The sequence below is a fragment of the Amia ocellicauda genome, chromosome 23, assembly GCF_036373705.1.
Source record: "Amia ocellicauda isolate fAmiCal2 chromosome 23, fAmiCal2.hap1, whole genome shotgun sequence".
In the NCBI taxonomy this organism is placed as follows: Eukaryota; Metazoa; Chordata; class Actinopteri; order Amiiformes; family Amiidae; genus Amia; species Amia ocellicauda.
The window spans coordinates 22,293,501-22,309,704 of record NC_089872.1 but is presented as its reverse complement, the minus strand read 5'-3'; the positions used below and the strand labels follow the sequence as shown (position 1 = coordinate 22,309,704).

Here is a 16,204-nt window from a genome sequence, read left to right as displayed (position 1 = left end):
ATGTGAGGCAATGACGAAGTCTTTTAGATATTTTAAATACTGTGTAAGTATAAGAAAGTATCGGAGTCCAGTCCAATCTACCCCTCGACCCAACCCGCGAGACAGGAGGGAGACACTAGGGTGTACTGCAACTCACTCACTTTAATTCTCCCAGACTGATACGGATGCAAACTGCCAGCCTAATTTACCCAGAATGTGACTCAGCAGTGACTTTATCTCCAGATCTTATCCCCTGGAGTCACAGCCGCACACTGGCACGCTTTACTCCATGACATTCGGTGCCATTAGCATTCATGTCATCTAACTCAGCCTCTCCTCCCTTCGCCAACAGAAACTTTTACTTGGCTTGATCCCCGGCGCACACTCACAAGGCACCCCTCGGATTATATTAATCTGAAATGTGATGGGCGTGAGAGGCAGCGCAGTGGGTTACAAAGTCTAGCTGGGTTCTTGTGCTCCTCTGTGTTCACCTACAAATGTCAACAACGGACCCTTTCTGTCAAATTCCTGGCCCTCATTTCAAACATAATGAGAAGGTTCTACATCTACACCTGTGATCTGTGCCTCCAGCTCAACACAGCAGGAGACTAGAGCCATCGACACTGCGCAACACCTTCCCACACAACCTGGTGTCTGCGTCTCAAAACACTGCAGAGGAGCAACATGAACAGCTTGAATGTTATTCAATTTAAGGGCGTTAGCATTCAGATCAGCAAGTGTCTACACCGTCAGTACAGTTCTCTAATGTGCGATACAACAGCGTGTGCTCACAGGCGGCTCCTGGCTCTCACAGGACACCCACTACAGTCTCCGATGTGAATGCTCCTCGAGCACAATGGGACATTCAGAGCACAGCTTTGAGGGTATTATATTCACATGTACTGTGTATTCATTCACTCATTTCAATTGTGTACAATCAGTGTTTGGAGGATTATTTCTCTTTACTGCAAATACACTTTATTTTCATTTTATTTGGCAAAATTACTGCAGGTGTGTGGCCAGCCTTTGCTACAGTGAAGGTGGAGTGCAGTGGGAGCACCCTGGCTGTGGTCGTGCAGTACAACCCCGTGCAGCAGCTGAGCAGCTCTGGGGGTTTACTGTCCTGCTTATAAAAGCAGGTTAGTCCGATCGTGATGGATCTCAGAGCTACAGGCTCATGGATAAACGTTTGAATTCCTGGCATGATTTATACTTCACATCCTGTTAACCTCTCACTTGAGTTATACTCTCCCCGAGCTCTCGCTGCTCACCCCAGGGAGAGAGAGCGAGAGAAACAATCCATGAGAGACAGGTCTTTCAGGGGCTTCGTATGTTGCCATTGCTCACTGTCCTTGTTTGCGGCAGACACAAGAGCTGAAGACACCTGCCTGCCTGCGTTCCAGAGGGCAGTATGCATCCTGACACCAGCCTGACACGTGTGCTGTCTCGAGAGCTTCACTATGAGTGGAGACTAATGGCCACCGTCCAACAGCAATAAAAGGAAGGCCTGTCAGGTACAACTGGAATTGGAGTGACTATTGTTCATCTCCAGATATCATCACAGAGGGGCCGCAGCTCTGGTAGACAAGGTATGATTTTATTGTGCGTAAGAATGTCTTTTAGGACTGTTAATTAATGATGGGCTGCTCGGCCCTCGATACTGTCCCAATCTTTTGACACTTCCAACATCGGAACAACATTCCAAAAACTCTTCTGGTCAGGTGATCCTGGGTTTCTAAACACTTAGTCACATGATATTGAACGAAACCTGCTCCACTATGCGTCACACACAGCTGACTCAGGTTATACAAACGAGGTGGAAAAAACTAAAATTGTGAATGCATGGGGTCACTCTGTGGCAAGAGAGATCTGCGAGATCACGGGGAGATTGTGAGAGTCAGTGTGAAAACTGTTTATAGCTATTCTGAGAGTTTATAGTTTTCAGTTTTATATTTTGTACAAATCAACACACATCCCCTCACCTGTCCCTTTCCATAAGCAAATAAAAGCACAATGGCCCCCAATATCAATGTATCACTTCCAATTGCACTGTCATCTAGTGATGTTACGCCCGAAGCAGCTTCATGATGCAGTACCGACACTTCCCAAGCACAATGTTTCGACACAGTGCATCAAAGTCTTGTGACACCTTGCCAGAAACCACGTGAGCAGTGCAAACGAAGCGTCGCTGCGTCACAGCAGCAGCTGAGTGTCGAATTGGTGTGGGATACGTGTCAGTGTATCAAACCCCCATCATGCTCAGAAGAGGTCTGAACCACCTCAGATCCGAGGGTTATAGAGAGGAGACGGAGTAGCGGACCCTACAGACTGCATTTATTGAGACGGAAAGAGAGGTACGTAGATAGACGTACAGATAGCGAGTTAGACATAGATTTAGCGATAGATATTATGGTACAATCAGCCCCAGCACTGTAGAAACTGTATTTAAATAAAAATCTTTAAAGTACACCAATTGTCCAGTTGCTTAATCATGTCTTTCTAATACATTTGCCTCTTCAACACAATCCCTATTCTTGTTTATAAAAGCACCTCCGTCTCTCTCCACTTCCCAGAATACAGTCTTCTTGTGCCCTCTGTTATATAAACCATCACTCTCCCAGCAGCACAAGCACATCTGTCTGATACACACAGTGCAGGCTTTACTCTGTATCTGCATCACTGGGATCATCACACAACCACATCCACACATATGAATAGGAAATACATGTAACTTGACTATAGGCCATATGAAATTGTAAACAATTAGACCAATTAAGTTTTTGAGGAGTCTGTTAGAAGCAAAACATACACACGGCCCTCCAGGAACTGAGTTTGAGACCCCTGGTTACAATACTATTATTATTATGCTATTATTATTATTCTTCTCCTCCATCATCTCACACATTCATTTCACATAGCTAGCGATCTAGAGTTTAACTGTACATGTGACAAAAGAGGAGACACCTTTTTCAAATTCCTATACAAGTTGGCAGCAATTTGTCATGTAGTCATTTCCTAAGAGAGGCTATGCTATGGTCGCAGGGTTGCCAGATGCTACTCCTGAATTCCCCCCAATGAGGAGCCAATTTTCTTCTGAAATCCCTAATCCTATGCTCCTTAATAACATAGCAAACTATGGTTTGATATGCGTGTCACGGATGATGCATTTAATTAATAAGTAATTCATATCAAGATGAATAAAGATAATACTCTGTCAAAATACTGTACAACGCTGCACTATTTCATGCAGTCATATGTAGACTTTCTATAAAATACAGACACTACAAAAATCGATCGTATATTTATTTGTACATAACTGGTTAAAAAAAAAGTTTGATTATGTTGCATAATACACAAATAATTCAGCATCAGAATTTATAGAAATGTGGCCCAATGAAAAACAATATTTAATCTATTAAATTAACAATATAGAAAATAATGTGGATGATTTGAATTTAACATGTTCACACCACTAGTTACATGTATTACATACAATATGTTCTATGCCATTGCATGCATTACTGCACTTCATTAAAGAAAACAATGGAGGCTATTTGATTCTGTAATTCATTAATATTAAAGGTCACATCACGTATAACTTAATTTTAAATTCGATTATAAAAAAAACTTCGTTTTACAAATACAAATAGCATTACATCTTATTTAATAATCAGCATCCACTTTATCGCCGAGAAATTATTATTCTACTTTAAAACGTAAGCGCAGTTTCCTTCCATTAATCTAATGTATTCCCGGAGTTTCGAGGTCAAAACGCAGTTGCTGCTGGGAAATGAAGTTTGCTCATAAGAGATTTCGAGGTTACAAATACGCATGCGCAGCTTTGCGTCGAAACCGGAAAGGGTGGGAACGGTTTCTATACCGGAACCAGAAGGGGTGGGGACTGATTAATCTACACCGGCGCTGCTGCGGTTATACTTCCGGAGCAAAGACAATGCGGAAATTCAAAAATAGACATTTAAAATTATTAAAATTTAAAATAGACAGTGTCAAATTTCTAATATTTTGTAGCAAAACGTAATATAAAAAAAATGGGGAAAAGAGTCTAAATCTGTTTTTGTATTTGATACTTAAAAATAGAAAACGACTTGATTGTTTTGTTTTTAATGTCCCTGATGAAAGTCAGAAATACAAATAGAAAAACAAGTTGTTTTCTGGTTTTCCGATTCAGAAACGAAAAACGGATGGACGGAAGATACACGGACCTACATTCAACATGCAGTCTTGAGCCTCTGTATTGACCACAGAGATAAACGGACATTATGTTACTTGATTTATGCATGATTAAGCATGATTCATGACGCATGTGTGGTCACGTACACAGACATTTTCATGACCGCTGAACTGCAGACCACAGGCACTGGGATGCGCAGATTCCTCCCCCCACCGTCGCAATGGCGGTACTGACCAGCAGACGGACCAACCCCGCGCTTTTCATACGGGCCAGTGCGTCGCAAAGCTTCCCCTCACTAGAAAAGACATGAACTCACCTCTGGGGTTGTTTCTCTGGGAATGTAGGCGGCCATGTTTTGTAGGGCAACGAGGCCATTACAGAGGCCATCTTTCTTAGGGGCTTTGTGCGGTTCTACTACTATTCCCAAGATGGGGGCAACATGTTTTTCTTGGTTTGGAAAGTACATCATTTGCATTTGTATTTCTTTTGTACATACGGTTTTGTTTTGTGATTTGTATTTAAAAAGAGCTATTACGATGTGTGATTTTGAATGAGCCACTCCTGATAACTCAGTCAGAGAACAGTCTGTATGATATCCCTCCAACACAGAGTCGCAGACATTTAGGAAAACGCGCTTTATCATCAGAGTGGGGGTGTGAGGGACAGAGCTGTGAAACCTCCCTCCTTGCACTGAGGTTCAGCACGGCACCACTGCCATCTGCTGGCGTCTGAGCTCTCCGTTTTATTGTCATCATCATCATCATCATCATCATCATCATTATTATTTAATAGTATTCGGAGGAGGAGCAGGCACAGTATCAGTGTGGATTTATTTGGCTCATGCCCAGGCAACCCACAGTTACTTGCATTTCATTGAAATAATTATAATAAGCTCACAGGTCACTGTAAGAAGAGTGACTTTGTGCAATGCTAAGATTAGTCTAACAAATGGTCATTTAAAATGGCCACTGAAATAAAATTAAAACACAGATCTGCAGGTGAGGTGGGCAGTGAAGTTGCTCTAATTTGATCACTGTTATATATTTATTCATTTAAGACATTTAAGCTCCCTAGCAGCAGGTGGCGCTACACACTTGCTTTTGAACACTTCCAGTCCACACTGTTATTTCAATCCAGTTGAACCTTTCAGCTGAATCCACAGCTTAGAATAAACAGAGACATTCATTGTTGATTACAACCAGCACCTTGAAAAACGTGATTTAAAATGTATTCTCACAGGCAGTCCACAGCAGATCTGTGCCTTTTAAACGTGGTGCAGCCAGTCGGGACGACGGGTCACAGAAGTCTTCGTCAGTGTTATAATTGCATGATGGGGAGAATAAAAGTTCAGTTAGTCTGAATCATGGGTATATGAAGCCAGCGAGTGAATCACGTCTGAATCAGCAGCACTGCTCTAATGGACAGTCATTATACAGCACCTGTCAAAACAACTGCTGCCGCACTGTAACCCCTTCAGCTCCAGGATCACACAGCACACTTACTCTACCACACAAATGACCACAGATCTCAACAACCTCCATCTCCAATGACACACTGACGCACACACACGCACGTACAGATGCCTGATTACAGCTAATTCAATCACTGCACCACGGAGAATCAAATAACACTTTTCAGCCACGTTCATTTAGTCATGTGGACTTTGTGCGTCTACCACGAAGCAGCTCTGCAGCCTCCAGGCCAGGAATGACTTTCAGCAGCTTCTCAAAGTCAGCTTTGATGAAGGCTGTTCCACCAGGAAACGCATCACTCCAGCCCAGCTACTTCACTGGGTGCCAGAGCCCACCCCACCGCCCTGTCACTGTGCCTGTGGACGCCCAATATATCCACTTAAAACATTCTGTATGTTTTTAGGATTATTAAAGCATTAAGGTGCTATAGAAAAAGCTTGCATGAGGCAGAACAAGCTCAGAGGGTCCTGGTTAGTTGTTATGTGGACTCCCCATCCAAAGAATGTGGGGAAGCAATAAAAAAGGCAAACATAGTGTTAGGGTATATTGTCAAAAGTGGAGAATTGAGAACAAGGGCAGTGATGTTCAGACTGTACAATGCACTAGTTAGAGCTCATCTGGATACTGTGGACAGTTCTGGGCTCCACACTTCAAGAAAGATATCGCTGCTCTAGAGGCAGTTCAGAGGAGAGCAACCAGACTTATTCCAGGTCTGAAGGGAATGTCCTACTGAGAGACTGAGGAACTGAACCTTCTCACCCTGGAACAGAGGAGACTACGTGAGGACTTGATTCAAGTCTTCAAAATCATGAAAGGCATCGACCACATCAAACCAGAGGAGCTTTTCCAGATCAGCAGGGACACACACACCCGGGGACACAAATGGAAATTGGGCTTCAAGGCATTCAAGACAGAAAACAGGAGACACTTCTTCACACAGAGAGGCGTCACAATCTGAACAAACTCCCAGCAATGTGGCTGAAGAGACAATTTGGGAACATTCAAAAACAGACTGGATAGGATCCTTGATCACTTAGTTATTAATGGACACCAAATGAGCAGTATGGGGCAAATGGCCTCCTCTCAATTGGACACTATGTTCTTATGTAAATGCCCTACGATTCACACAAGATGTTGGAAAAGCAAATTAATGAAACAATATCAAATAAATCGAGGCTCCCTGTGATGCCCCTTACTCTGCACAGTGACTCTTCAGTGGATGATTAGCTGTGAGGAGCTGAGAAACTCTCCTCTCATTATCTACAGCAGGGTCTGGGATCTCATTAAACTGAGCCCTGCAATCTGATCATCTGTGAAGGAACGGTTTACTTCCTTCCCACTTTAACTGCCCAATCCATTTTTGGTACAGTGTTAAGCACTTTCCTTCCCTGCACTCATGCACAGCTCCTGCAGTATGTATTTAGACAGGAGTGACCACACTCTTGCATCGTAAACAATGTATTGTCTCAGGGTAGCATTTCCATGACAAAATGTGGTTCACTGTGGCCTGGGTCCTCGTGCCCTGGAGCTCACGGGCTCCCTGTGCTGCTGTGGATGAACCTAAACTGTCTGAATCAGGTAATGACCTACTGCCAGTGGCCAGGACACGACTGAGGGCCGCTGTGCAGGAGAGTGAATGAGATTGAGCTCTCTGCGCTCAGGGGAGTGAGCCCACAGCATGGGTCTCTTCAGTGCTCTGTGGACACAGCAGGTCCACCTCCAGCTCTGCGCTCCAGAGACGCCCTGCCAGCACTCTGCTGACTCTCTTAGCAACATGAATTGCCTTCTGCCACCAGTGCTCGGCACAGTGAGCGACTCTGAATCACGATTCTAAACGTTTTCACTGAAGAAGTGCAAAAATATTCTGGGGGGAGGGGGTAGAAGTGACACACAGCAGAGGCACACTGAGGCACCAGCTCCTGAGCGTCAATAATGCAGCCCGGAGAGAGCAGGGCCAAGTCCAGGGTTCGGTCTCGAGGCTGGCTGCACAAGAAGCTGCACGCCGCACTCTAACCATGCGCAATTATTTAACACCGGAACAACACAAAACTGAGTTTTATCTCTTTGCCTCAAAATATTTCATGAGCTGCACTTTTTGTGAAATAGTTGTGTAACTAGAAGAGGAGAAGAGCTAAAACCAAAGTGAAAACCAGAAAACTGGAACAGACTCAGCTCAGCACCAAATTGCATTGTGCTGCACTACATCACACTACACTACACTGCTACTCCAGTGACTAATCCCACGAGGGGAGTGACAACATGAACAGCATCTCCCTGTTCTGTTCTCATCCTTCAGCCGCAGCCCTGACCGTCTCACTCAGCCCTGCAGAGAACAAATCACTCACAGTTGGCTGCTGCACAGAGCCCCACTGGAGCCCAAGAGGCGCAGGGAAGCGAGGTGAAGGGCGTCCGCGTGGTCGAGCCCAGTTCCCACTCAGCGTCTCTCTGCAGCTCTACAGCCCACACACATTAGCACTGAGCTGCCCTGCCTGTGCGCTCACAATCACCAGCTGTGTGGGAGGAGGTGACCAAACACAACACTGATACATAGTGTAGCGATCTGGGCCTGTGGATGTGTGGGAATGTCTGTCTGTCTGCGTTTGGGGGAGGGGGTTAACCCCGCGTGGGAAAAGGGTGCGCTGTGATTAAGGGAGCGCAAGGACATCAACAGGGGTGCACCGGTTCCCACTGGGGAGAAGTGGTACAGAAAAAAGGAGTAAGAAGTATTGCTGCATTGAGATGCTGTTGCTCTGCAAAATAAAGTAAAACTAAACCCTTTGATTATTTGTTGTGAACCCATCTAGCTAACAGTCCAAAACACTACACTGGTGTCAACATAGTGGGATAAAATCCATACAGCTATCCACCCGAAAAAGAAAGAAAAGAATGGTTTTGCCACGTGCAACAAGAGAGGGACAGCAGGGGGGCCGTCTCATGGTGGTCCCCCGAGGATTGGATAGGGTGGCTGAGGATGAAATTCCGGCTCCGCCAAAAGCCTTTGGCAGACAGATGGGGAGTTCACCAGGGAGCTCTGGGAAACTGTTCAACTGGCCGTCCCCACGGAGAACTTGTCTAAGACTTGTCCTTGTGCAGTTCGAGTGCCAGTGACAAACCCCAGCTGGAGGAAGACCTTGAGAGAGACGGCCCAGAAGCAGCGTGGTGGCCGTGACGAGCCCCCACCGCAGGCCACAACCGAGATGCAGAGCGACAGGAACCAAGAGCAGCAGCGCAGCGACAGTGTAGAGGCCCGGCGAGAGGCAGGCTGTGTAAAGCGGTGTGTGCGCCCCAGCGACAGCTCCCGACTGGCGAGAGACATGCAGGCTCTGCCAGAAGAGGCCAGCACTGTGTCGACGGGGCATGAGGAGGATGATAACGAGGCTCCACCCGAAAAGAGTGTCCTACGCCCTTTTCAGGATGGTCTCCTGTCCCTCAGTACTGACTGCAGCTCTCGTGCCCAGCAGGAAGAGATTACCTGCTCCGCTGTGCCGAGCGCCCCCCTGCCGCTCTCCTCCCCTCCACGCTGTGTCTCATCTGGTTTAGCTCCGACTGCTCACCCACTGATGACGGCTGCCCTAGCCCCGCTTTCCCGGCCGTCACGGTGACAGGTGCACAGATCGGAGCTGGCTCCTGCTCGGCCTGGTGCGGAGACGCGTTGGTACCACTCTGTTGACTGATGTACGAAACGGCAATACGGTGGAGGAACAGTGTGGATCGTAATCAGCATAGACGTGGGACTCAGTGTGGAGCTGGGAGAGGAGTCCCAGCTCTGTGTTTCAATGCTGCGTACTACAGAAAATTCATATTCAATCCCGGTTTGCTCAGAAAGGGGTGGCAGTCAGAACCGGAAATGATCCAAATGATCGCTCCCACGGAGCTCTGACACGGACAGAACATTCCCGGCCCAAGCTGCTCCTGTGCGCGCCAGCGTGGCTGCGATGGAAAGTTTGGTTCTGTGACAGGAAACCTCTGTCAGCGCCCCGACAGACATGCATAATGAATAAGTCATGAATAATAACCAGTCTAAACAGGGACATCTGGTCCCTTCACAGCGCATACTTAATGAAGACCTTGTGTAACTCACACGGACAGACAGAAGCCAATTCTCCACAACTCCAAGTTCCTGAAGTGGGGAAAATGAGACATGGGGTACAAGGTGGTTTTTAAAGCCCTGTTCATTTACAAATCGATCAGTTTATACCTGAATAAGGTTCAGAAAGTGGAAACATTCATAATTGTCACACAATCAGACACACCGGTCCGTTGCAACATCTCTGCCAGCCCTTTGATTCTGAGAGCAGGGACCTTCCCACAGAAGGGCCCTTGAAGACCCTTTCAGAGAGATTGTCTGGCTCTCAGGGATGTTGAAAGGGTTTGGGAGATGCTGGGAGAAGAAAGTGACTGGATCTCTATCATCCTGAGCCCTGACGCATAACTCTGAGCACACAAACACAAACAGGCTCATTCCCCGCTCTCCGTCTCCTCCTGCAATCTGACAGATTCAGCTCTTTGTACTTTGTTCTGCAGTCAGAGCTGACCTTTCCTTCCAGCTCCCTTTCAAACAGAACTTTTCTGGCAGGAAAATAAATAAATATCCTCGTGCTATTTAGTGTGTCAGAGTCTCAGCAGGATTCCGCTCCACTGAGCACTCGCCTCTCAACACAATCAGTGAGTGTCCTAGGAGAGAGAAAGCAGGAGCAGACCCTTTGAATCATGGTCAGCAGTGGGACCCCAGCACAGGCAAACCCGAGTAGGGAGATGCCTGTGGCTCCGGGGCTCGTGTTAGCAAGCTGCGGTCTTTGTGTTTGCTAGTTGACCAGCACTGGGTCTGTCGTACTCTATTGTTGAGTGGTTGTTTGCTCGTCTCTGGAAGTGTTGCCCTGCAGAGTCGATGCCCCCAGCCCGACCGCCCTGCCCTCACTGCTGCTGCCTGGACGAGCTCAGACCAGTGTGCCCTCGTCACTGGAGACTGGTCACAGAGCTCCATCCCTGCTGGTGGCCGTGAGGGATCACAGCCCCCGAGAAGACCCTTCAGCTCCAAGAGCTGGGCTTTGCCTTGGTTTTCCTCAGTTATGGCACTAACTGTAATTGCTGGCACCTTATGTTCTCTCGGTGGAACGTAGCGTGATGTCACAGTGCTGTAGTCTGTTAGTGTTGCACTGACCTGAGGTATAATGGAACAAAAGAGAAGTGTGTGTGTGTGCATGCGTGTTTGGGGTTGTAACTCTACTGAGGCTTAATTTGCCCTAATCCCACGGAGCACAGAAACAGGGAAATGCGGTTTAATGAAGTGCTGAACTAATACAAAAAAAAAGTAGAAAAGGAAACGCAGCAGAATTTCCTTCACTGCTGTACATAATCAAATCTGTACCCGACGGGCATAGGAAGACAGGCAGCTGCAGGGCTGCTCATCCACAGGTACACAGCTCTGCTGCAGGGCACGGCTCGAACCCGGCTCTCACAGCACCTCGGCACCCTTCCTGCTCTGGGATCTCCTGTTATTTCACCGCACAGCCAGGGAACCCCATTCCCAGCAACCCCTGCTTCGCTCCGAGAGACTTGACTCTCCGCTGCCGCCCTCTCCTGATTCTGAAACACAATAAACCTGCCTCTGAGCACAAACACAGGCTCCTGTCAGCAGCACTAAGCTGGTTGGCTCATTAATATGCCATCTCTTTGTTCCCTGGCTTTTATCTCTCTCCCCTCTGGGTTTCGCCTGCCTGTTTTGGCTTTTCCTTCACATTAATGTTTTAAAATCTCCCCAGTTTATTCTAAAAAACCCTTTATTATAATGTTTCCCCTTCCTCGTGCATCACGGAATCACACAGCTGGATTCGAGGTTAAGCACAGTCAAGCATTTAACTGCATGGAATCAATTATTTACTCAGTTTGTGTTCAGTGGAAGGAGGCTGGTTTCACAGATTTTCTGGCAAAGAGATTCCGGTGTAATCCAGTCCTGATGACAACCTCTCTACTCTGCCATCGTCTCCCTGTCAGCTCTGCAATTGCCTTGACCTTTACTGGCCTTAATTGGGCTGGCACAGGTGTGAAGACTGCTGCTGAGCTCCGTTTCAATCCTTGAACACCCCCGGATACTCCAGGGGAGGGAAATCAGGGCTTTTCCTCAGCTGGAAAATATGATCCGAACAAATGTGGTCAGAGCTGCTCAGGCTGCAACTCCCAGCTGGCCCAGTACACCAGGACAGAGTCTGGACAGGAGCTGCCTGGTGAACCACAGAAGACCAAACAGAAACAGCCCTGGTCTGTGTCCAGCCCGCTCTGTCTGACATGTGCCCAGCCCCAGCCTCTGCCTGCCCTCTCCGCAGTGGAAACACAAACATCTGCCCTGCAGACGGCCCCAGCCCCTTTAATAATGAATACAACGTTGCATAACTGTTTTCTGAAGCATAAATAACTTTAACCAAAAACATAGATCTATATGAATTATCATTTCTTTATGAAATTGTTACTGCAGGTGTATTGTCTCATCCTCTGTGTATTCTATGAGGTGGGAAGGTGGGTGGGGTGATATTAAAATATTTCAAGGACCCAAACCCAATAACTTTAATTCCAGGATTCATCTGTACAAACCTAAATGCAGCTCTGACAGTCCAGGCTAAAAATATTGCTTCAGTTCTGTCATCAAAACAGAACCCCAAAATAACTGCAGACGCTCACATCTGAGAGAGTAGCTTTGATGTAATAAATGAACAAGACATTAACAGAAGGAAAATGTTCTCTGCAGCCCTGTTCCTGGGGAACCACAGCTCTTCTAGGCAGTAATGGTCAGTGAGAGACAGCTAAGACAGAGCCGGTCCAGCTAAGCTGGAAAAAACAACAACCCTGTGCCCCCTGTGAGTATCTGTATCCCTCAAAATCACCAACACTGAGATGCTGCAAAAGAAGTGAAAACACCCAATGAAGCACATTTTTAGATTAATATTCAGGCAGCAGTGTGGAGTAATTGTAATTGTAATGTGATCGTGTAACAATTGTAAGCTGCCCTGGTGAAGGGCATCTGCTAAGAGCTGGAGTACCAGACCCCCTCCCACCTAGTGCAGGTTCTCAAACCCTGATGCCGACGGGTTGCCATGTCTCCCGGATTTTGTTCCAACTGGGTCTCACAGTTAGTTAATTAACTGGGAAATTGTATCGGTTTGAAATACAGAACACGCTCTGAAGGTCTTTTGCAGATTCTTTTGATGTCAGGGTGTAGCTGCCTTTCATGTTCTCTGCAGTCCTTACAGGAGTATTTACATCCAGTTAATTGGCTAGTTGAGTTTCTGGGAACAGAGCTGGAACAAAAGCCAGCGGACAATCCAGCCTGTGTTCAAGACCCCTGCCCAGCGCACCCCCCTGTGCCTGGAGCCTGCTGTAATGTTCGGATCGATGTGAACACTCTCTGGACCTGCTGAAGTACCCCATTCCTGCACAAACACATCTGCAACAGCAATCTAGCCCAGTCAGAAAATCAAAACGAAGAAAGGAATACAAAATATATATATATTTTTTTTTTAAACCAAGAAACATGAGAAGCATGCTGCGCTGTTCTGCACCTCACAGTGTATGTGCCTCCCTGCAGCTGGCCAGATGTGTTCAGCTGTGCAGTAGTGTGGAGGCACATGTGTTCAGACGGTGCTGGGCCACTCACCCTGGAGTCTGCAGATCTGTGGTCCACACTGCGTGACCAGCATCCCTCCCTCTGCATAATTGAGCAGCAGAAGGCAGGGTGTGAAGTGAAACAGCATGCATTATTAACAGCGCTGCCTACAGGAGACGGGCGGATGATGACATTTCTACAGCAGCTGTGTAAACAACCCAGAGCCGTGTACTTGGCCTCGCCGAGCCGCCCCAGTCCCAGCACTGCTGCGCGTCACGCTGGCGTACTGCCTGCCTGCGCCTCACAGGGACACAGGGCGCCTCCTCACCGCGGCACAGAGGAAGAGACACAAAGTACGGACAGGAAGTTTAGGTATCACTCCTGTGCATTATTTACTGCGAGACTCTGCTCGGTTCATGATGCTGGTGTTGAGCAGACTGTGTGATCGAGAGTCTGAAGCCGAGGATGTGACAGAAGTTGGTCAAGGTCACAGACATCACCTACCACAACTCCCCCGCCCATATATTCCACTCTGAGCCCCAGTGTCTTGGTTGAGGAGGCTGGGCAGATGAACAATGTGTCCTTGTGAGAGAAAAATGCTATTCCAATTACAGGTTTACAAATGTGCAGCATTCCAGTCTCCTGAAGACGAGTCAATGGTGCACAATACAGCAATGAATGCTATAATGCACGCGTGTCACACTGAAGTGTCATACTGGACAAACAGAGGGGTTTTCTTCTCTTTACAAAACAGAATCACGGATTCATCCTGAATCACTTTCATTTTGAAGATTATCAAACGCCTAACTTCTCAAATTAGGTGAGTGGCAGGAATTGATTGACCGGTTCATTCAAATTAAGCAAATGCAGCAAAGTTAAAACTAATTGAATCACTGATTTCAATCAAAAACTTTGAACTGATAATAGTATTCCTTCTACAACTTAACTGTACAGTGGAAATCATTTCCAAGTCTAACTAAGCACTATTTAAATGTGACATTAAATGACATTGTGTTTGCACAGGACATGTGTGACTATCAAACGCATGCGGCCAAGACATCCTACATGTGGTTCCCATTTCTTTTTGCTGGATGTTTCTGCTTTTGGCTTTAGAACAAACTCCAAGTGAATAATAAAAGAAAAGGTTCTCTGGAAATTACATCCATTCCTCACCCAGATTACACCAATTGGGATTCATTCATCTTAACTAAACACTCAAATAATACTGCAACAATGAAGGCAAATCCTCCAGCTGATAAAATCAATAATGGGAGTGGAGAGATTAATGCTCTGGGTTCGAGCAGTGTTGAGCAGTGCTAGCGTCTCCTCAGCTGCACGGTTGCTCTGGGCGCTGCTCCTCACTGATCCTGGGGCTCGCTCTGGTATCCGAAGGATAACAGCTGATTACCCACAACTCAGCAAAAATAATGAAAATAACAAGTTTTAATTTCACGCTTTGCTGCACCCTAGGTGCACCCAGGATGACAGCAAATACTTCTGGCCCCGTGCAATCCTTCCCCTGGACACGCCACCAGCGCACTGCCTGAGCCTCGATTCCCAGCATGCCAGCCACGCCAGCTGTGCAGATTACTGCACTCACTTCCATTATTTCACCTGATCAATACGTAAACCCAAATCACATTTTACTGCAAATAGGCTAAAAGCATTTTTACATTACACAAATCCATATGATTCGTGTTCTTTCTTTTTTAAAAGTCCTTAACCTTTGTCCTCTATATGGTAGAAGAATTGATCCTATTATCCGCTGGGCCCTGTGATTTAACAGGAAGTCCTCTTTACCTCCGACACGGGCAGCTCTGCTCTGTTCTTGCTGTGGGGGTTTCTAAACCTCTGTGATGCCAGAGCCGGACACAGCCCAGATCGATACCTCCAGCTCCAGTGTTACAATAACTGCCTGAGGCTCCTTCACAGCTCACCAATCTCAGTGTGTTCCCACACGTGTGTGTGCAATACTGTATGTTGTTTTATCATTTTGGTTTCTGTCCATACATCCGCCTGTCCAGCTTTTGACATGAAAACAAAAGCTTTCACTTCTTCCAACTTTTTGTCTCTGTGAACAATTATCATCGCTGTTGTGCAGTGTGTGTGTGCTGATTGCTCACATTGTGTTGATCCAGTTGTGCTCTGTAGCCTTGAAAGCCCTGCATCAGCAGTGGCAGTGTGTCTTTCACTGCCAGTTAATAAACCTGGTGTTTGTATATCATTGTTGTGGCTTTTAATTTAAAAACCTTAGGGCTCAGATTGAACATGAGGAACTGCAAGAATGTCTGTCAGAAAAACACATAAGGATCTCTTTTACCTTTCAAACACTGTAAATAAAACGCATATTAAAAGTTAATGTATTTGTTAAATTTGGAATAAATCATCATTCAACCTAATGAATCGGGGTCTTACTGTTGTAGATGGCGCTCCAGGGCTGGTATCCGTAGTAGCCGGTGATCCGCAGGATGCGCTCCTCGATGGACGTCAGCCCGATGGAGGCGCTGTTGATGTCCTCCACTGACCGAGACGACTTCAGGTCCTCTTTGATCGACTCGTCCACCACCAGGTACTTGAGTTGGCGCAACTGGGGGCTGATGTCGGACAGCCTTCGGGGGCTGACGTCCGGAGACCTGCGCATCCCGCTGCAACGACAGGGCTCAGGTGACAGGGGACACACTAGTGGTGTCGGAGCTATAAACCCCAGTGCACTGCAAATGAAATCGGGCAGCGGCGACGATTAAACGCACCACGCATCACTTAGTTACTATATGAATGCACAGTCCCTCGATACACACACGCACGGATACACGCATACACGCACACAGGCGCTGCGCCGGCGCTCGGCACTACGGTAGCTGCACAGCCTCCAGTGCTACAGCCTGAATGAAACGGAGTGACAGGGGTTACACTTACAGGCAAGCTGAACGCGTCCCTTTAGCTCGAAACTCCCCGATCCCCATA

General features: G+C 46.8%; 1 protein-coding gene across 1 annotated transcript in view; it reads right to left on the bottom strand.

The window, feature by feature from the left end:
• Positions 1 to 16,204, bottom strand: part of slc35f3b (solute carrier family 35 member F3b) — a 36,212-nt gene that overhangs the window by 18,802 nt on the left and 1,206 nt on the right. Inside the window, exon 2 of the mRNA XM_066696977.1 lies at positions 15,656 to 15,885. Coding sequence (XP_066553074.1) covers positions 15,656 to 15,885 — 230 coding nt within the window. The remainder of the gene's footprint in view (positions 1 to 15,655; positions 15,886 to 16,204) is intronic.